At 42.0% G+C, this 22,489-nt stretch overlaps 1 protein-coding gene across 22 annotated transcripts in view; it reads right to left on the bottom strand.

Moving 5' to 3' along the window:
• Nucleotides 1-22,489, bottom strand: part of ADGRL2 (adhesion G protein-coupled receptor L2) — a 204,548-nt gene that overhangs the window by 88,439 nt on the left and 93,620 nt on the right. For all 22 annotated transcript variants that reach the window (XM_073643965.1, XM_073643970.1, XM_073643972.1 and 19 more), the window contains exon 3: nt 10,182-10,395. In XM_073643965.1, the coding sequence (XP_073500066.1) occupies nt 10,182-10,395 (214 nt within the window). The remainder of the gene's footprint in view (nt 1-10,181; nt 10,396-22,489) is intronic.

Below are 22,489 nucleotides of genomic sequence, written 5' to 3'. Positions count from 1 at the left end.
ATGGCTCTTCTTGTTTTCTCTATGGCTGAGCTGTGACGTCCACTCACTATCCAGATTCACTATAAGTTGGCAGCTGCACTCCCTGCCTCGGCTTTTATACTGGCTGTGATAGTCTCTCTTCATTGGCTGCAATAGGTGAAGCCCACATCACCACATCTCAGGTCACGTGAGCAGTCTCTGGCTGATACAATCTTCTGCAAAGTGTAAAATGGTGGGGGGGACATTTTAGCAGATTCTCGTCAAACAAATAGAAAACTGTTCCGAGTTTACTGGGTTCAGCAGATTCCTTAAAATTCAACACAATTTTGATTGGGATAAAAAATAAAATAATTTTTGCGGTTGTGGATTTTACGATAGTCTTCTCTTCATGTATATTTTCTGTCACAAAAATCTCATAGTGCTGAAATCGACAGAATGGTGTACGAGCCTTGTCGAGCCTTCGCGACCTCCTCGGTCATCAGGTCCCTGGTAAATCAGGGCGATTGCTACAATGTGAAACCTATTAACCAGATTGGCCTCAATTCAGACTGACAAAACCAGAGCTCATGTTTTCTGGGAAAAATATAATGAACATCACAGCAGGTTGAGGACCTCTGGTTTATGACGTTGTGTCCGTCATCTTGAGGTCTAAAATTTCTGTAGAAAACACCGTAAATCCCGAACTAAGTGACAGAGTATCCCTTCATACATATGTGCAAAAAAAAACATTCGATAAAATGTAAAACACTGGGGCAGTCGTCCATTTTATGGAGAAGTTATTCAAAATGGCTGTCAGATTAAAGGCACAGCGAGCCGCGAGGTCTCGTGTCAGTACTGCCGGAGCTTTGTAGAAATAAATAGTATTAGCCTTGAAAATTGGAGCAGAAAATGCAGCGGTTAAACTTTCAGAGACGCCCGGACCGAATAATGCGACGATGAAAGTGTCTCCAAGTGTCTGTAAGCTACGAACCACAGTCCTACCATCAAAACGCGTGACTGACATGTCAATAATGTAATGCCTGTAATATCGACGCGCACCATTTAGCAATCAGACGGTTTCACGCTCTCGATTTACGCAAAAAAGGCAGAAATATAAAAAAAAAAATTGCATCTGTAAAAAATACTAAAAAAAAAAAATCCGGAGTAAATAAGTCATGGAGTAGTGGTTACGTGTTCTGCTCAGCTGGTACAACGATTTTTTGGAAAATCTTGGCGACAGTTGGAAGCCATCGACCGTTCTCAAACTTCTGAAAAGTAAATATGTCTAATTCTATAGGGGGCTATCCCCGGATATCAAAGCAGTGATGGGCACGAAGTACAAGGTTCGCCATTTCCGCTCTCGCAGTGGATGTCGTCCCAGAAAGACAAGAGTGACATCTCATCCAGCGAAACCCATCACATCTTATCGTCTCTCCGCTTACTTCCAAATTCCAGACATTTTTTCTCTTACATCCATATTATTCCAACAGAAAAACAAAAATTCCCCCATCCAGGATGTAAAACCTTGTGTTACACGGCCGTACGGAGGCACGATATGGTGACACATGCAGTACGTGCAAGATGCCTTATGGGGGTATTCCCAAAAAAAAAAGCCCCAAAGTTATTCCCTATCCATACCATAGTGGATAGCTTGCTGATGGTCCAATCAATCCGGATAACCCCAAGAATGGGAGTCTGCGGCCCCATCCTGGATAGAGAAGGAGTACATGCTCAACCGAACCTCCATCTATTGTCTATGGGACTGTCGAAGAAAACCAAGCGCTGGATCTGGCCATTTCCGGCAGTCCCGTTGACAATGAATGAAGCAGAGGTCGAGCATGTGCACCTCTCCACTCCATTTAAGAAGTAGGTACAGAGCCCCGATCTTGGAATTGTTGGGGATCGGGAATAACTCCCCCCCCCCCCCCCCCCAAAAAAAAAAAAAAAAGTTACCCTTTGAGGCTGAAAAGCTCTTCAAGGAGTTGCCCTATACAGACAACCCAATCTTACAAGATGGGTCAGAAAAACCAAAAAAAAAAAAAAACTTTTGGAAAAAAGGTAAAATTCATTTTTATATCCAACTATGTATCACAGTCCTTCAAACTGAAGGCTATTGCTTCCCTGAAGAATCTGTGTGGGTGTCTGGCACATAGGCCACCACCAGCGGCCGACAAGGACGACTACAGTAAAGTCACATTCATGTTGGACGGACAGATTAAAATGTATCAGATTTGAAGGCAAATCCGATAGATCCCAACAGAGTCCACTGGGCACTGCGGATGCCATGAGTGTGAATACCGCCCACGACGTCACGGAAGGAAGTATTTCTGCTTACAGACAATCTTAGGATTCAAAGTAACAAAAAAAAAAATGAAATTCCATTTTGTTGATTATCGTTCGCGGAGATGATTAAAATTACCATCTTTTCTTAGAAATGATAAACAATTTCGGGAAAATGTGCAGGCGGTGGAGAGCGGGTACGTACCAAGAAGAGCAGAAAGCCGATCTCGCCGGATGTAACCGTTGTCAATTCGGGCGTTTGATTGGCTAAACATGTCACCGCGCTGACAATTAAGTGATGAGGCCTTGTGCTCAGCCGCTCGCTGAATACATAAAACCATACGGGAGGCAAATTCCACTTACTGACTGACAATTGATCTCATTAAGAAACTCTTTTGCATTCGGCCCATCTAATTGGGTATTCCACATTTCTTTAACAAGTTTCGTCTCCCGAGCCCCCCTGATGTTCGGGTCAGACATGTTTTGCACGTGTCGAACACGGATGATGCTGATGGAAACAACCATTAAAATTGGCATCCCACGAAAAGCGGCGAAACGTGGTGAGTGACACCGTCCGCTCTTGTACCATTTATTCAATTAATTTGCATAGAAAATAGGTGCGAGTTTATAAAATAAAAAATAGTCGCTTCATCTGAATTTTAATGTAAAAATTAAAAGCCTTCCCTCTCAATCATCATTAAAAAAAAAGAAAGGTCTGGGGGGGTTTATGTGAGCGGATTAGGAGGGAAGCTCTACACAGCGCAGATACGCGAAACACTTTTATGGCTGCGGAGCCGGGTATTTTTTTTTTTTCCACTGGACAGACCACAAACCACCTGTGTTTGCTTTTGGTTTTCTGAGTCACAATTTTATACTTAAGGGTTATTCTAGCAAATTTTTTTTTTTTTTTTTTTTATCGTCTTCCCCCAAAAGTGCTAAGAAAAAAAAAAAACGAAAAAAAAACATTGAAAATTTCAAGAGCGGCTTTGTCTGCGGAGCGACGTAACTTTATGTTACAGCGTCGGCGGAACGTCCTTGATCCGAGTCCTTTACTTTATATGCCGGTCGGCTGCACAAAGTTATAGTCCATGAATTTTTCTATAGAAGCCGTGAACCTTAACAACTCATTTTAATTGCCCCACATAGGAAACCACATCACTATTAATTCCTCAGCTACAGAGTCAAAATCAAAACTATCGCCTCCATCTTTTGGCGCTGCTCGGCCTCTCAGCTATTTGGATAACTCTGCCGTGTGATACCCGGTGCAATTAATTATATTTTTTTGATGTTAATGGTCTCTGTCAGTTTCGAGCTTAACTCTTCTTTGATGAATATTTAAATTATATTTGAATAAAAATAAATCTTGGTTACATTTCATCTCGAGGAGATCATCGCGGCTTAATAAAAAGGTCTTGGCGGTAAAGGAGGCGATAAATGACTACATGAGCGCAGGTAGAAAAAAAAAAATCAAAAATCACCTTTAGTGGATGTTAAATCTCACAATATGGATAATGCAACGCAAACGTATCCTGTAACGGTGAAATAAATGCTCCCGATTGTAACACGGACACCGCCAAGTCCTTATAATAAAAGCACCGGATTATCAAACACTAGGAGTCATCAGAACTATTTACTTTACTTTTTATTTCATGGATTTTTCTTAGATTTTACTATAAGTAATAATAATATATATATATATATATATATATATATATATATATATATATATATATATTTATTTTTTATTTTTTTTTTTTACTTTAATAAATTTGTCCTGCAGCAACTAATTAGTTTTCAGATCTTGGTCTCTTACATTCTCCTAACACCACAACCCTCAAAAATGACAGACCACAGCCGTTATATGGAAGCAATCTTGTCTCCTCTATATTCAGTACGTTCCCGCCAAGGATCCTGGTGGTGCACTATATCCACATGTCCCCCAAGCCCGTGGTTTATACTTAGGCTTTGTTCACACATTGTGTTTTTGATGCATTTTTTTTTCCGGAGTAAAGAATCTGCCTCAAAAAAAGCAGATTTTGTTGCGGTTTTGTCAGTGTTCATGTGTCTCTCGTGTATGCGGATTAGGTTTAGTGCCAAAAAAAATAACCTAATTCAACTTCATCAGGTTTTGGCATCAAAAATGCAGAAAAATCTGATATCTGCGTTTTCCAATGGGTGAAAAACGCTGAAAAAACGCTGAAAGAAGCGACATGCTGCATTTTGCAAAAACAAAAGTTTTGCACGAAATAACCAATCTGTGCTCATGAGATATCTAAAATCTCAGATTTTGCTGGTACTGTAAGGCGTAGGTAAAAATTTGCATTAAAAAAAAAAAATCAAAAACGCAATGTGTGAACATTGCCAAAAAGGCTAACGATGGGTCGGCATCTTTTCGTCACTATTGTATATGAAAGCACAATCTGCCAGGGTAGATGGAGGGAAACAGTACATTGCAACAATGTAGTCATCATTTTACATTGGGAGACCATGGCCGACGTCGGCCACCATCTGCCTGTATAGTGCAATACGTTAGAGGTTCACATACAGGCAAAAAACAGCTAGATGTGAACAGAACCTTAGATCACTGCTGAAACCGGTAGGGGTCTCAGTTTGGATCATTATGACACCGGTGAGGCCATGGGACACAAAGTCTTAATGAGGACACTTAATATCAGTTGCACACGCATGTTCAGACACAGCACAGAGTTCTTCCAGTTTTTGTGTCGGGTCTCTCCGCTTTCCTCACATGTTCTTAGAACTTACTTCTAGTTTTATCAGTTTATTCTGGAATTGGCCCTAAAGGCGCACCGAGACGGTGAAATTAGATTTAGCGGGCGTCAGGGGTGAAGCGAAGGAATAGATCGGCGCTATATATACAAAGTCTAAAAAAACATAGTTACCATGTTCTAAAACTACTGGAGCAATCTGATAAAGGGGTAAAGATGTAAAAATAAAAAGATACATATATTAGTAGAAGAATCCAGCGGATAAAAAAGTAAAAAAAAAAAAACTTTATTGTATCAAGTTAAAAATAGAAGCAGTGCACACCAGCAAGTAGCGAAATCTTCAACCTAAAGAGGTCTTAATCATGGCACAAAATCAAAGATCTGTTCCCAAGAACCTCGTAAAACAAAAAAGAATCAAACTAAAAAAACTAAACCTATAAAGCCGCAGATCCAGGACGAGCCGCTCAATCTGAACCTTACTGGAACGTCTCCAATCACCGACGCGCGTTACCTTCACTGCCTCGCTCCATACAAATGGTAATTAATCATTCAGAAAAAAAAGAGGACAGAAGTAGCTTGAATATTCCACGTCGATAGCGGAGATCTCGCTGGGGCCAATATTGACAACCAGGGCTACGGTAATGACTGTCGGCATCCCACAATCCTCAGCCGTTCCTCCGGGTATTTAATGCATCAAATAAGGCGCATGAAAAGGGGGCGACTGTAAATGATTTATTTATGGATACACTGTAAAAAAAAAACAAAAAAACAAACATCTAAAATCGGACTTTGGAGGTAAAATACGGATTCATTTTTCCAGTTGTTCCCAATCTTTTACACTAATGCTACGAGGCTCCATTCTAGGATGTTTGTTGCTTCTTTACTCTACAATATAAATACATTAAATAAGTGTCCGGCCAATCTGTAGCCTCCAGTAACTGACCGGACGTGTGGTGGGTCCCCTGCACGCGGACTCCAGGCGCTGTCACCTGATACATTGGTAATTACCTAGTAATAGAAGGGTTAAGTTATCCGCAGGGGCAGAACCAAGGGGGGGAGCGGAGCACCGACTGCACCCCGGCCTTGGCGTCTGTGGCGACTAAACATCCCCGTCCATATACGTGAACACTAGTATTATAAATGTAAAAAGAGTGAATAAATCGCCCACCGTGCGGTGAATGACCAAACCTGTCCTTTGTATGCAATGGGTGCCGCCGCTTCAGATGCTGCTGACCGTCAGGAAATTAGTCCAAGAAAAGTAAAGGTGATCGGCACATCCAAAAAAATAGTGTTCAAATTTTATTCCATAAGTATCAAACAACTAAAATCCACATGCAGGTGATCGAAAAGACACTGACGCGTTTCTGTCTGCGCCGTTCTCTATGACCCTTGCACACAGAAACGCGTCACAGTGTTTTCTATCACCTCCATGTGGATTTTAGTTGTTTGATACTTATGGAATAAAATTTGAACACTGTTTCTTGGATGTGCCGATCAGCTTCACAGTTCTTGGACTAGTTTTATAATCCGCACGTGATTATGGGGGGTCCCATTTATTGTTTTTCAAACTTGAGGAGCGAGACTTGCTAAACAGGTTTGGGGAGGGATTAAGCAAATGTTGGCCAGAAGGGGCATTTGGGGGCCTCTCGGTAGGTAATGAGAACAGTGATCAAACAAAACTAAAATGTTGAATGTTTGCAAATGTGGATTTTGCATCGTTCTCTGTAGTTACCGGTTACGTCTTATCCAAACTAAATATATTAGAGCCCATTACAGGGGGCAGCTGTGGCGGTCTGGTGCTACAAAATATGGTATTGTTGGCTTAAAATATGTCGACTTATAAAACAGCAAACATTTCTTATATCTCTGTGGTTTTCATAAAGAAGCCAGAAACCCCCCCTAAATGGGCAGTAATAGGAGCATCTAACGCGGCATTAAAAGCCAGATTTTCGATTCCAGAAAAGCCGGGTGGCAATCCCCTGTAATGGTGGCTCTTTTGTAGACCCCCATCATCTTCAGAACAGGATCTGGCTAGGAGCGAGCTAGAATAGATGATTTCTATAAGACCTCAAAACTAAAAGGACGACACGAGAACCGAAATCTGCTGGGGAGTTTGGAAATACTCTTCAAATGGAAAAAACATTTTTAGAAGAACCTTAAATGTAAAAAAAATGCCTAAATATCCAGCCGGCAGAGCGAGCTGTATTCATGTCCGCCCCGATATAACAGCATGCGTGCTTAATTCCATGTACAGCCGGCACAGATAACATAACAGGCTTCCATTCACACCTCTCCATCTTTCATTAGGTTTCTCCGCAGTTTACCAGCGTGGGTGATAGATGGAACCGCTCCGGCGCTGATCTGGAAACAAACAGCGCAGTAAACAGGGGGACAAACACTATATATTTCAGACTTTTAATAAAACCGGCATAAGGCCGTGAAATCAAGTTATGGATTTGCCGGGTTATTTATTTTTTTTGCAAAAATGAGGAATCTTCCCTATGGAGAAGCAGAAACTCCCGTGAAGTCTGCATTTCATGGTTTTATATAAGGTCATAAATTTTGGGGTAAAGTTTGAGAATTATAGTACAATTACAACAAATCTAATGAGGGCGTCTTGTGAACTAATTGCAATGTAGATCACAATGCCCTTTTAGACAGCCAAGGACGGCTATGAATATAGAAATCACCGGGATCACGCCGGCATGCCAGGGCGCTTAATCAAAGGGATCACGCCGGCATGCCAGGGCGCTCAATCAAAGGGATCACGCCGGCATGCCAGGGCGCTCAATCACCGGGCTCACGCCGGCGTGCCAGGGCGCTCAATCACCGGGCTCACGCCGGCGTGCCAGGGCGCTCAATCACCGGGATCACGCCGGCGTGCCAGGGCGCTCAATCACCGGGATCACGCCGGCGTGCCAGGGCGCTCAATCACCGGGATCACGCCGGCGTGCCAGGGCGCTCAATCACCGGGATCACGCCGGCGTGCCAGGGCACTCCGCATGGCAACATGGACGAAACCAGACCTTGCTTTCATCACTGGAATAACCACTCTATGGCATATCCCCTCGCAGGTCGGCAACCGAAAAATGCTGTGATACATGAGTAGATAAATATTATCCTACAATAGAGAGAATCAATCGAAATGGAGAGGACTCGTCTCATCAACGCCGAGGCCCAGTTGGCAGCGGCCCGTCCATCGGACGTTTTACAACAAAAGAGACTGAGCCGTCCTAAATGCCGGTCATCAAAAAAAAACAACACTTTAATAAACATATTTCCTACAAATGACCTTGGATAACCTTCAACTGTTCCATTAAAAGGAACTGGGAAACTCTTAAATCAAGTAGTTCTCAAAAGCGCAAAAACTTTTTTACTACTGGCCATACACAAAAGGTTTACGTTTGGATGAAGCTTTATGTAGCGAGACCCTCATCCTTGATAAATGGTAACACTTACGCAGAAGACTATACAGTATTTAGAAACTCCAAGGAGTTCTCCCCTTTAGCTGTTTGGTACTTTGCCGATAGTCCATTCTTACAATGGGACATTAATCCGCTTTGTTTCAATCGTATTTGGCCTTTTATTTTGATGAAGGAACTTCCACTCTCTAATATTAGATCGGGAACTTCCGCCGCGTCTTGTTAATGTAAGGAGAAGCATTTTGGAATTAGACTTTCAGCGTCTGTGTTAAATGGGAATAAGTCGTCTGACCTCGGGGGACAGATGCTCCTCGTGACTAGCAGATTTACCCCGCCATCTCACGGCTAATCAGAAACAATATACAGGATGATTATAAGAAATAGCAACATTTTTTTTTCACTCATTTTGATGCATTAGAATAACAAAAATCCTTATTTTAAACCGGACGAGTATCTATTTTATTTTATTTCATTATTCTAACAACGCAATCAAAACTCGTCTATACCTCTCGAGTCATCTCTGAGCCGGAAAGTGGCCCACGAGAACAAGGCAGGGAAAATATAGGACGTGCCGCCCCGCTGTCTCCCATAGCACCGAACCATTAGATCAAGCAGAGAGTTACAACATTCATAATCCCCTAGTCTAAGAAGACTGAAGTTGACATGACAGGTAACTGGAGAAGGCAATGTCCCAAAGGAGCTCTGATGTGCAGACTGGAGGCAAAAACGATGGGAGAAGTGCACTGAGATCAGATGAACAGTAATTGGTGCCGGGGTATAGAAGGAAATACCAAGAGATCATTGAGGCAACAACATTACGACAAATCACTTTAAATCCAGAGCAGACACGAGGAAAAAATATATATACATTTTACTACCTTTATATAGTGAAAAATTAGCCATTTGCTGGTTAAGTCCAGAAGCTGCAATGAGTAAATACCTTTTTTTTTCTTTTTTTTTTACACAAAGCTGGATATTTCTGAGCAGCTGTCCCACCAATTGGTGGAAAACCTGTTGTAGACCCCGACAAGAGTCCGATTGATCTCAAAGATCAAGGCGACCTTATTCAGAAGCCAACGACGAAGATATACTCTCATTGGACAAAAGATGTCCCAGTTGCTGAGCCACACTTTTGACCCCTTATCGTTAGGTCATTCCATATCGCATGGACTATTGACATCTTGGAGGTCAAAGCATTAAAAAAAATAAATCATGAAATAAGGATGAATCACATTAATAATGAAACAAAAAACAATTTCTAGAGAAGCTAAAAACTTACAGCAACAAGATGATATATGTGCATAAACTCAAGACTTCAATATTATGCTGACACAACTCCACGCCGAGGCAGTCAATAAAATCCCCAGTTACAGGGGCAATAATGGAAACAACCTCATCCACTAAAAGTTGCACTGAGCAGAAAAAAAAAAAAAAAAGAAAAATTCAGATTCTCAGGTTTACCTATAAATACCCATTTTTGAGGTGCTGGAGGGTTGGACTCATTCCTACTGGCCTTAGTTTGGAGGTCAAATGGTTGGACGCAATTATGTCCAGTGCTTTGAGTGAAAGATCATTGAATAAGCCTTTTGTAAATGCTCATCGTGGTCAGAAGAATAGAAGGTTACAGGGTGAAGAGGAAGACCAGCAACCCGATGGCTTGGTACCATCAAGAAAAAGGTGGAGAAGACCCTGGTGACCTCTCTAGGGCTTGTACAAGATCGACCTTCCATCAAGTTGCCATGGCTCGAGACCGAGCAGAAGGCCATTAAATAATAATAAATCACAATAGTTTTACCTTTGTGACATGATTTTGTAGGCATCTGGAAGATGGCAGTCTACGTTCTCCATCTGAAATGGGTCAGCATCACAGATCTTGTCATCTGTACGACCGTAGTTGGCACTTTCAATCATTATGACATCACTTCCCGGACATCGAAGATCGATGGGATATCCTTCACAGGCGAGTTCCCGTCTTACTAGGCCAAAAGGCAGTGCTGCTCGACTAAAGCCTAAAAAGAAATAGAACAGAAAATAAGATTATGTGGATGTGGAGTCATCATAACTGGAAGTGAAAGTTGCATTTGCAGTAGAAAACATAAATTTGCAAGCAATTCATTGGCTCAAATAATTTTAGTTTTCTCGATCAATAATAGCCATCGCCTCTGTTTTGGGTTTTAAAGAATCGATTAGGGAGAGCCAAATATTCAAGTCCATTTCTTTGCAAAATAACACTCAAAAATATTAAAGAAACCATTATTCAAGTTGTGCTATAATACACAATAGAAAGTCTACACACCCCTGATAAAATGCCAGGTTTTTGTCATGTAAAAAAATAAATAAAAAAATCCCATCAAGAAGAATCATTTCAGGATTTTTTTTTCCAGCTTTAATGTCGCCTACAATCTGTGCAAACCCATTAAGAATAAAACTCAAATTATTTTGAGGGTGAAAATAAAACTTAAAATAATGTGGTTGAATAAGTGTGAGCACCCTCCTATAATTGGGGGTGTGATTATGGTTAGAATCACCACATTTCCCCCCCTACATTACATAGTAGTCAGCGCTCGGCCAACGTCATTTACAGCGATTCTGATTAACTTCAGAGAAACTGCCGCTGTTATCGGAGGATTTTCCTGACATTGGTCTGTAAACAGCTGACAACACAGCAAAGGATCTCATTGTTGTGTGCATTTAATTTATTTTTTTTCTTCTTCTCTAAAATAAGATTTCATTTTGTTTTATTTTAATTGAATTATGGGCAACATTAAAAGTGGAGAAAGTTCTGAAATAATTTTTTTTACCTGTTAAAAACCTGCCGTTTTAACCAGCGTGTGTAGACTTTTTATATCCACTTTATATACATGTAAATAGCACATAGAATACCCACAAATCAGCTGGTACTGAAGGTAGAAATGCTGGAAGATTTCTTAATTACCCAGCAGAAGAAATTAACTTTTTCCCCACAGTGGACATTTTTCACCAATTCACAGAATGGGTGATAAACGTACAATACTTGGGAGTCCAGCACCGAGACCCCCACTGAAATCTAAATTATGTATCCTAAGCCCCCGACAGTGAGGTGATCAATGAGTGGAACAGGCTTCCACGAGAGGTGGTGAGTTCTCCTTCAATGGAAGTCTTCAGAGGCTGGACAGACACCTGTCTGAGATGGTTTAGTGAATCCTGCATTGAGCCGGGAGTTGGACACGAGGACCCCGGAGGTCCCCTCCAACGAGAACATTCTTGGATTCTACTCCTCCTCACTATGGTGGTCAAGCATGTGTGTTCCCACTCCATGCAAAGTCTATGGGGCTGACTTATACATATTGTCCACTGACAGCAGTCCAGCCACTCCTTGCTGCAACCCTCTGCTTGGGTTTGATGGGGGAGACAAAACTCATAATGGTCTAAAAGAACAATTAAAGAGTCCTTCTAGAGTTCGGTAAAAAAGATGTGCACTTCCCTGGTCAGGACCCAAACCAGTTCTCCTTGGCAGCCACACCAGGACAGATTTTACTATTGTGGCCAGCAACCTTGGCTTGGCGTCCAGGGTGCCACTTGCACTTAACAGGTCCCGGGGACCTCATGTGAGGTCCAGTCACTAAGTCGCAGGGCTTAGTAAGTGCAAGAGATTAACCCGGATGCCAGATCCAAGATGCCGGCTGCAAACGAGGAGAACGCCCTGGTCCATCTATCTTGGAGGATCGGACTGAACGCCGGCCCAAGACCGCGTTAATCTTTTTGCTCAACTTTACTATCTAACGGTTACCAAACAACCTCCATCCTGATGACAGAGAGGAGAATACAAGTTGCATCTGACCGGGGAGTTGGGCAGCTGGGAACCTAGAATGATTGCAAATTCTTTGCATTTTGTACAAACTTAACATATTAAGAGCAGGAAGAAAAGCAGAACGAGCGTCTTACTGGAGACCCAGATTCACAAACACGAGGAAGCGAGTGTGACAAACAAGATCTACTGGCTATATTTTAGGCGAGTTCCCATCACAACTTTGCCCGCTGGATAATTCCCTGGGCGGTCTTCTCCTGTTTTCCTGGGCTCATCTGCACTGTTTCAGGATGGATTATACCTGAGGGAGCGCATCACTGCGCTAAACACACACGATTCATAATATTCTCTCCCTCGCCCCACTGCCGTACACAAGGCTCTGCCGTATCGCCCTGATCACAGAATCACCGGTCAGGACCAACCAGGATGGACATAGAGAAGATGAAAAAAAAAATGTGCAGGAAATCTTTTACAGCCACATCATCAGAAATACAAACAGCATGAAAAAAAGCTGTAGAACATTATATGAAAAAAAAAGTGACTTGTTTCGCAAAAACAGCACCAGCCTTGTCTACAGGCCTTGCCAGGTATTACAGCTTAGAAAAAAAAAAAAGGTTCTTTCTACTCAACTCAGTCAACATTTCTTCATAATCTACACAATAAAAAAAAATTATATACACATACAAACATACATACACGAGAGATATATACATAGACATTTATCTAGACAGATACATTGGGTGAAATAAGTATTGAACAGGTCACCAATTTTCTAAGTAAATCTATTTTTACGATGCTATTGACATGAAATTCTCCCCAGATGCGAGGAACAACCGGTCAAATCCACACAGAAATCACCATAGATGTCCATAAATTATGAGTAATAATGAGAAATGACACCGGGAAAAGTATTTAACACGTGATGAAAGAGAGGAGCAAAAAGCCCTGGAAAGTCCTGACACCGGCTGAGATCGATCAGTAGTTAGAAAACAATCCTGACACTTAGTGTCAAATAATATCAGCTGGTTCAACTGATGGCCTATAAAAAGGTGTCTCATTACCAAGGTGTCACACGTGAAACATCTCATGATGGGTAACACCAGTGAGCTGTCTCAAGACCTTCACAACCTTATTGTTGTAAAACATCCTGATGGCATTGGTTACAGAAGAATTTCTAAACTACTGAAGATTCCAGTGAGTGCTGCTGGGGCCATAATCCGGAAGTGGGAAGACCATCATTTCACCATAAACTGGCCACGGTCAAGTGCTCCTCGCAGGATTTCACCATAAACCGGCCACGACCATGTGCTCCCTGCAAGATTTCATACAGAGGAGAGATAATAATAATCAGAAGAGTTGTCCAAGAACCAAGGACACCTATGGAGAACTATAGGAAGGCCTGGAATCATTAGGTACAATTGTTTGAAAGAAAACTATCAGTAATGCGCTCAACCTCCATGGCCTGTATGCAAGCTCATCAATCAACCTCCACGCCCTGTATGGACGTTCACCACACAACTCCCATGGCCTGTATGCATGCTCACCAAGCAATCTCCATGGCCTGTATGCACACTCCCCACACAACCTCCATGGCCTGTATGCACGCTCACCACACAACCTCCATGACCTGTATGCACACTCATCAATCAACCTCCACGCCCTGTATGGACGTTCACCACACAACCCCCATGGCCTGTATGCATGCTCACCAAGCAATCTCCATGGCCTGTATGCACGCTCACCACACAACCTCCATGGCCTGTATGCACGCTCACCACACAACCTCCATGGCCTGTATGCACGCTCATCAATCAACCTCCACGCCCTGTATGGACGTTCACCACACAACCTCCATGGCCTGTATGCACGCTCACCAAGCAATCTCCATGGCCTGTATGCACGCTCACCACACAACCTCCATGGCCTGTATGCACGCTCACCACACAACCTCCATGGCCTGTATGCACGCTCACCACACAACCTCCATGGCCTGTATGCACGCTCATCACACAACCTCCATGGCCTGTATGCATGCTCACCACACAACCTCCATGGCCTGTATGCACGCTCACCACACAAGACTCAATTGCTAAACAAAAAGTACTGTTCAAGTGCGTTTAAAGTTTGCACAACAACATTTAAACAAGCTTGTGAAATACTGGGAGAATATAGTCTGGTCAGATGAGGCCAAAATTGAATTTTTTGGATGCCAATATACACATATTTGGAGGCCAAAAGGCAACTGCACATCACCCCAAAAAAACATACAGTGAAGTTTGGAGGTGGGAACATTGTGATATGGGGCTGTTTTTCAGCATACGGCACTGGCAAACTTGGTTTCAGAGAAAGAAAATAAAGTTGCTAGAATGGTCGAGCCGATCACCAGACATTAGTTCATAGAAGGAGCCACGGAAGCTTCAGGATGTGAAGAGTGGTTTTGTGGAGGAACGGGTCAAAATCACACCTGATCAAGGTCTGCGACTAGTTTCTCCATAAAGGAGGCATCTTGAAGTTTCCTTACAAAGACCTTCGTACGAAGCCTACATTTCAGTAACGTGTTCAATACTTTTTCCCGATGTCATTTCTCATCATTACACATAATTTATGGACATCTATGGCGATTTCTTTCCTGTGTGAATTAGGCAGGTTGTTACCGACATCTGATAAGAATTTCATGCTTATAGCACCTTTAGAAATAGATTTACTTAAAAAAAAAATGGTGACGTGTTCATTACCTATCTATCTATGGTATATAGATATAATACCTGAAAGAAAATGCTGCATCCCTGAAGCATACCTTGTTTTAAATAAATACCCCTGAAAAAAAAGTATTTTTGCTCATACTGTCGTCACTCCGACATACCATCTTTTCCGACAAACCCCATCGGGGGTTAATCTGTCCATCAGTACAACGGGCACTAAGTAAAAATCAATTTACCTGTAAAGTGACGGCCCTCTTTTATGACCAGAAATCTGCCAGCCAACAGGTTTCTCTGGGAATAACTTTTATATCTTAAAATCAATAAAATATTTAAAGGACGGATAAAGGTTTATGCCGGATTCTGGCAGAAATCCTCCGCGAGAAACAGAGAAAACCTTCACAGAGCCGTCAGCATTTCAAGACAGTAAAAAAAATATACAGATTCCCTAAACTTTGCCTGGTATCCCAAACTTTTGTTTGTCCTGATGAAAAAGTTTGTAACTTTAAAACCTCCTTCCTGTATACCGCTCTGATCTTCCACCTTGATTTACTGGTAGCGTGGAATTAACCCGTTTATTCCATTTCAGCTGTAAATAAGTCTCTATGGACACCAAGGAAACCCATATATTCAAGGCGGTAAAAATTGCCCGTCATGGACAACAGCATTTTGCTTGGCGACCAATTTTGGCGAGACATCTTGGATTTTCTTTATCAAGCTTGAGCCTTTCATTCTCATGGAAGAAAAGCCACCGACGGACAATTTAACAGCTGCTTTTGCCACTCTCTCCATTGAGAACACACGTCCGCGCCAAGCAGGGACCACCAGAGAATCCCCCTGTGGACCCACATTCTGGCCTAATGATAAACCCCAATGGTCCATCGGAGGATAGACCCCAACACTGGACGCCAGAACGTGAAAGATAGATTTTTTGCTTTTATGACACTGTTTTTTCAAGCCAATGTCAGGAGTCTGCTATAAAGGGAGAGGAGGTGCAGAGGAACAATTCTGCATTAAAGAAACAAGTGGCAAGAAAGAAGTTTCCATAATTCTACCAGTGAAAAGATCTTTATGGAGACTCCCCCTCCCCCCCCGTCCCAATCTCGTGTTTAGACAACTTGGCAGCCGCACTATTTTTTTGTTTGTTTTATTATAGGTCGGGTCAAATATTCACATAAAGTTTCATTCGATGTGTAAGCAGGACGGATGACATCAACGGCTAAACATGGCGAGCTCGCTGCACACCTCGCCTGCGCCCAACTAAACGGATTACACCTTTAACGAGCCAATTAAGGCGAAAAATGTTTGTGCCAGTTATGACAAAATGCAAAGTGGCCGGGAAATGTCACCACAAGGCCACATGGGCACAGCGCTGCACAACTGTCCGCCATGAGCTCATGGCTACAATGTGGCCCTTCTTTTCCAGTCGTCTTCTCACTTTGCTTGTACAAATTGAAAACTGTAATCAGTAAAATTTGTGTTATAGGTTTAATTGCCTCAAAATATAACCCCGGCATGTACGGCCGCCCGGGGTGTAAGCAGGAATAATCCCGGCTGATTACTCAGCACTTCACTGCGGCGGGAGCTGTGACCAGAGACACCCGTGATGCATTAGATCCGGCCGCAGCCGCGAACTCCGGCGCTTGCTCTAATTTCTACATGTTAATCACCGTCATACCAGTAAATGGACACATCTGCTGCAAGAATCACTGGTCTGCAAAGTAGAAAAGAAAATGACGGCGAATATGGAAGAGCTAAATAGCTTTATATATCGACCATCAGCCTAAAATATAGATTATATACTGATCAGTGCCAAGCTCTTGTTACGGCTGTCAAAATCTACTGAAAGAAAAAAAAAATTATATATATGTGTGTGTGTGTGTGTGTGTGTGTGTATACCATATATGTATTTTTTGAGCATCATAGAATCATAGAATGGTAGAGTTGGAAGGGACCTCCTGGGTCATCTGGTCCAACCCCCTGCTCAAAGCAGGATTCACTAGATCATCTCAGACAGATGTCTGTCCAGCCTCTGTTTGAAGACGTCCATTGAAGGGGAACTCACCACCTCTCGTGGCAGCCTGTTCCACTCATTAATCACCCTAACTGTCAAAAAGTTTTTTCTAATATCTAATCTGTGTCTCCTCCCATTTAGTTTCATCCCATTGCTTCTAGTCTTTCCTTGTGCAAATGAGAATAAAGATGATCCTTCTACAATGTGACAGCCCTTGACATATTTGTAGACAGCTATTAAGTCTCCTCTCAGTCTTCTTTTTTGCAAGCTAAACATTCCCAAATCCTGCAACCGTTCCTCATAGGACATGGTTTGCAGACCAGTCACCATTCTGGTCGCTCTTCTCTGAACTTGCTCCAGTTTGTCTGTCTTTTTTAAAATGTGGTGCCCAAAACTGTACACAGTATTCCAGATGAGGTCTGACCAAAGAGGAGTAAAGACCGATAATGACTTCACATGATCTAGACTGTATGCTTCTGTTAATACATCCCAGAATTGTATTTGCCTTTTTTGCTGCTGCATCACACTGTTGACTCATGTTCAGTCTATGATCTATTAGTATACCTAAGTCTTTTTCACATGTACTGTTGCTTAGCTCTATTCCTCCCATTCTGTATATGCTTTTTTCATTTTTATTGCTCAGATGTAGTACTTTGCATTTTTCCCTGTTAAAAACCATTCTGTTGGTTGCTGCCCACTGCTCCAGTTTATTTAGGTCTTTTTGAATCCTCTCGCTCTCTTCTCTAGTATTAGCTATCCCTCCTAGCTTTGTGTCATCAGCAAATTTAATCAGTTTACCCTCAATTCCTTCATCTAAATCATTGATAAAGATGTTGAACAATACAGGTCCCAGGACGGAGCCCTGTGGTACCCCACTTGAGACATTCATCCAGCTGGATGTGAAGCCATTTACAACCACCCTTTGAGTCCGATCACTAAGCCAGTTATGAATCCACCTAACAGTTGCCTGGTCCATTGCATACTTGGTCATTTTTTCAATAAGGATGGTGTGAGATACTTTGTCAAATGCTTTGCTGAAGTCAAGATATACTATATCTACAGCATTTCCCTGATCCACCCAGTCAGTGATTCTGTCATAGAAGGAAATTAAGTTAGTCTGACATGACTTGTTAGTTACAAACCCATGCTGACTCTGGTTAATCACTTCATTCTTATCCATGTACTTACATACATGTTGTTTAATAATTTGTTCAAAGATCTTTCCTGGTATAGAAGTCAGACTCACCGGCCTATAGTTCCCTGGGTCCACCTTCTTCCCCTTTTTGAAGATAGGAACAACATTTGCTCTTCTCCAGTCTTCTGGGACTTCTCCTGTTCTCCAAGAATTTTCAAAGATTATGGAGAGTGGTTCTAAAATTTCTTCTACGATCTCCTTCAGTACTCTGGGGTGTAACTCATCTGGACCTGGAGACTTGAACTCATTTATGTTAGCTAAATATTCCCTCACAATCTTTCTGTTTACAGATAACTTGGATTCCTCTATTCCTTTAAAAGGACAGTGAAGATCAGTTGATGTTACATTTTCTTTCTGAGAGAAAACAGATGCAAAATAGGAATTAAAAAGTTCGGCCTTCTCAACATCCTCTCTTACCATTTCTCCATTTTCATCCTGTAAAAATCCTATAGCATCTTTGACTTTTCTTTTACTTTTGACATACCCCCAAAATCCTTTTTTATTGCTTTTGACATCTCTTGCAAGCCTTAATTCATTGTCAGCTTTAGCTAACCTGATACGTGCCCTGCATGATCTGCAGACTGCATTATAATCTTCTTTAGATATGCCTCCCTCTTTCCATTTAATAAACATTTCTTTCTTTCTTTTTAGCATGTGTTTAAGTTCTGTGTTCATCCATCCTGGTTTCCTTAAATGCTTCCCATTCTTCCTACTTTTCGGGATTGTTAACGATTGTGCTTTGAGAATCTCATTTTTAAAAATTTCCCATCCTTCCTGGACATTTTTTGTCCTTAAGGACATCCAGCCATTGGATCCCTCCTATTCTCTTTCTGAGTCTCTTAAAATCTGCCTTTCTAAAATCTAACCTTGAAGTTTGAGTCTTCACATGTCTTCCTCCTCTAGTTATCCAAAATTCTATAATAACATGATCGCTGCCTCCTAGGGTCCCAGCCACCTTTACCTCCTCAACCATTTCCTCCCTGTTTATAAGGATTAGATCCAAAGTAGCAGATCCCCTTGTTTTCTCCCCTACTTTTTGGAAGATAAAGTTGTCAGCAAGAGAGGATAAGAATTTGCTTGACCTGTTAGTTTTAGTTGAGAGAGATTCCCAACAAATGTCTGGATAGTTGAAATCTCCCATGACCACTACGTCATATTTTTTGGAGAACTTGGTCATTTGATACATAAAGAGTTCATCCATATCTTCAGCTTGCCCAGGTGGCCTGTAGTAAATGCCTACAATGGTGTCCTTTCCGTTGTTCTCTCCTTGTATTCTTACCCAAACAGTTTCACAGAACTCCCAGTCTCTGAAGCTTCAATCTCTGTGCAGATATTCGCTTTTCTAACATACAATGCGACACCTCCTCCTCGTTTATCAATTCTGTTTCTTGCAAATAAGTTGTATCCTTTTAGCCTTTTATTCCAATCATGTGTATCGTCCCACCAAGTTTCAGTGATTCCAATGACATCATATTCCTTTTCCTGCATTAGTAGTTCCAACTCTCCTTGTTTGTTGCCCATGCTTTGTGCATTTGTATACTGAATATTGGTATTACCATAATTATTGGATTTTTGATACATATTGGTATTTTTGGCATTATTCTGAGCACTGTATAATGATGTTACATTATTCTCTTCCTTTTTTTGGTGTGTGTGTGTGTGTGAGATAGATATATATATATATATTATATATATATATATTGCACACAGTATATAATGTCCCCCATCCTGAACCCCTACCTAGTATAATGTCCCCCATCCTGGGCCCCTTCCTGGTATAATATCCCCATTCCTGGTAGAATGTTCCCTATCCTGTGCGCCTTCCTGGTATAATGTCCCCCATCCTGGGTGCCTTCCTGGTATAATGCCCTCCATCATTGGCCCATGGGGGACCCTAACCCCAACTCCCACGACACGTGGTGTCCTCTTCTATAGCTGGTAAGAGGTATTATTAGACAGTATACAGTACAGACCAAAAGTTTGGACACACCTTCTCATTTAAAGATTTTTCTGTATTTTCATGACTATGAAAATTGTACATTCACACTGAAGGCATCAAAACTATGAATTAACACATGTGGAATTATATACTTAACAAAAAAGTGTGAAACAACTGAAAATATGTCTTATATTCTAGGTTCTTCAAAGTAGCCACCTTTTGCTTTGATGACTGCTTTGCACACTCTTGGCATTCTCTTTCCCTATATATATAAAAATTATATAAATTCAAGACCGCACCATTTCATATTACTCACTAGTGGGTGCCAAGCCTCCAAACAGTCTGTCCAAACTGCTGCATGTCAATAGAAAAAATATAAAGAGGCTCCACAGGGAGTGCTGCCTCTTTATATTTTTTCTACATATACATACATACATACATACATACATACATGTGCATGCACACACACAAAAAAAGGAGAAAAATAATCTCATCCAAGTAACATCATTATACAGAGCTCAGAATAATGCCAAAAATATCAATATGTAGCAAACTAATCCCAACAATTAGTACCACTTTACTGTGCTAAAAAATACATAAGAAAAATATATAATACATTATATATATATATATATATATATATATACATACACACACACACACACACACACACACACACACAGGGAGAGGGCTGCACACAGTATACTTAGCTATAGCGCTTAGGAGTATATATATATATACAGAGATAAGGCTGCATACACAGTACATACATTATACACACACACACACATATATACATATATATTACACACAATGCATAATTTTGGGGGGGGATTTGAATAAAATGTAAAGTGAGCGCTAATTAAAAAATATATTCATAATGGAAAACAATGTAAATAAAAAAGTTAAACAGTGAAGTATTCCATTGCAGACACATATACTAGAAAAATAGAGCTCTGCACTGGCATGTGGAAGTAGTATTATTAAAGTTGCTATAGTAGTAATGTTAGGAAGAGTAAGAAAAATGTATTTTTAATTATAAAATACCAGGTTTAAAAATATTATATTTGTAATAATTATATATATATATTATATTTGTAATAAAAAAAATAAAGGGAACACTTAAACAACAGAATATAACTTCAAGTAAATCAAACTTCTGTGAAATCAAACTGTCTACTTAGGAAGCAACACTGATTGACAATCAATGTCACATGCTGTTGTGCAAATGGAATAGACAATAGATGGAAATTATTGGCAATTATCAAGACCCCCTCAATAAAGGAGTGGTTCTGCAGGTGGGGACCACAGACCACATCTCAGCACCAATGCTTTCTGGCTGCTGTTTTGGTCACTTTTGAATGTTGGTTGTGCTTTCACACTCGTGGTAGCATGAGACGGACCCTACAACCCACAGAAGTTGCTCAGGTAGTGCAGCTCATCCAGGATGGCACATCAATGCGAGCTGTGGCAAGAAGGTTTGCTGTGTCTGTTAGCGTAGTGTCCAGAGGACACCAGGAGACAGGCCAGTACACCAGGAGACGTGGAGGGAGCCGTAGGAGGGCAACAACCCAGCAGCAGGACCGCTACCTCCGCTTTTGTGCAAGGAGGAACAGGAGGAGCACTGCCAGAGCCCTGCAAAATGACCTCCAGCAGGCCACAAATGTGTATGTGTCTGCACAAACGGTAAGAAACCGACTCCATGAGGGTGATATGAGGGCCCGACGTCCACAGATGGGGGTTGTGCTCACAGCCCAACACCGTGCAGGACGCTTGGCATTTGCCACAGAACACCACGATTGGCAAAGTCGCCACTGGCACCGTGTGCTCTTCACAGATGAAAGCAGGTTCACACTGAGCACTTGTGACAGACGTGACAGAGTCTGGAGACGCCGTGGAGAGCGATCTGCTGCCTGCAACATCCTTCAGCATGACCGGTTTGGCAGTGGGTCAGTAATGGTGTGGGGTGGCATTTCTTTGGAGGGCCGCACAGCCCTCCATGTGCTCGCCAGAGGTAGCCTGACTGCCATTAGGTACCGAGATGAGATCCTCAGACCCCTTGTGAGACCATATGCTGGTGCGGTTGGCCCTGGGTTCCTCCTAATGCAGGACAATGCCAGACCTCATGTGGCTGGATAATGTCAGCAGTTCATGCAAGATGAAGGCATTGAAGCTATGGACTGGCCGCCCGTTCCCCAGACCCGAATCCGATTGAGCACATCTGGGACATCATGTCTCGCTCCATCCACCGTCGTCACGTTGCACCACAGACTGTCCAGGAGTTGGCGGATGCTTTAGTCCTGGTCTGGGAGGAGATCCCACAGGAGACCATCCGCAACCTCATCATGAGCATGCCCAGGCATTGTAGGGAGGTCATACAGGCACGTGGAGGCCACACACAATACTCAGCCTGATCAGGAGCATGCCCAGGCGTTGTAGGGAGGTCATACAGGCATGTGGAGGCCACAC

Source organism: Phyllobates terribilis, unplaced genomic scaffold (assembly GCF_046119375.1).
Source record: "Phyllobates terribilis strain yellow unplaced genomic scaffold, ASM4611937v1 Scaffold_8__6_contigs__length_399053987, whole genome shotgun sequence".
Classification (NCBI taxonomy): Eukaryota; Metazoa; Chordata; class Amphibia; order Anura; family Dendrobatidae; genus Phyllobates; species Phyllobates terribilis.
This window is presented reverse-complemented; position numbering and strand designations above follow the sequence as displayed.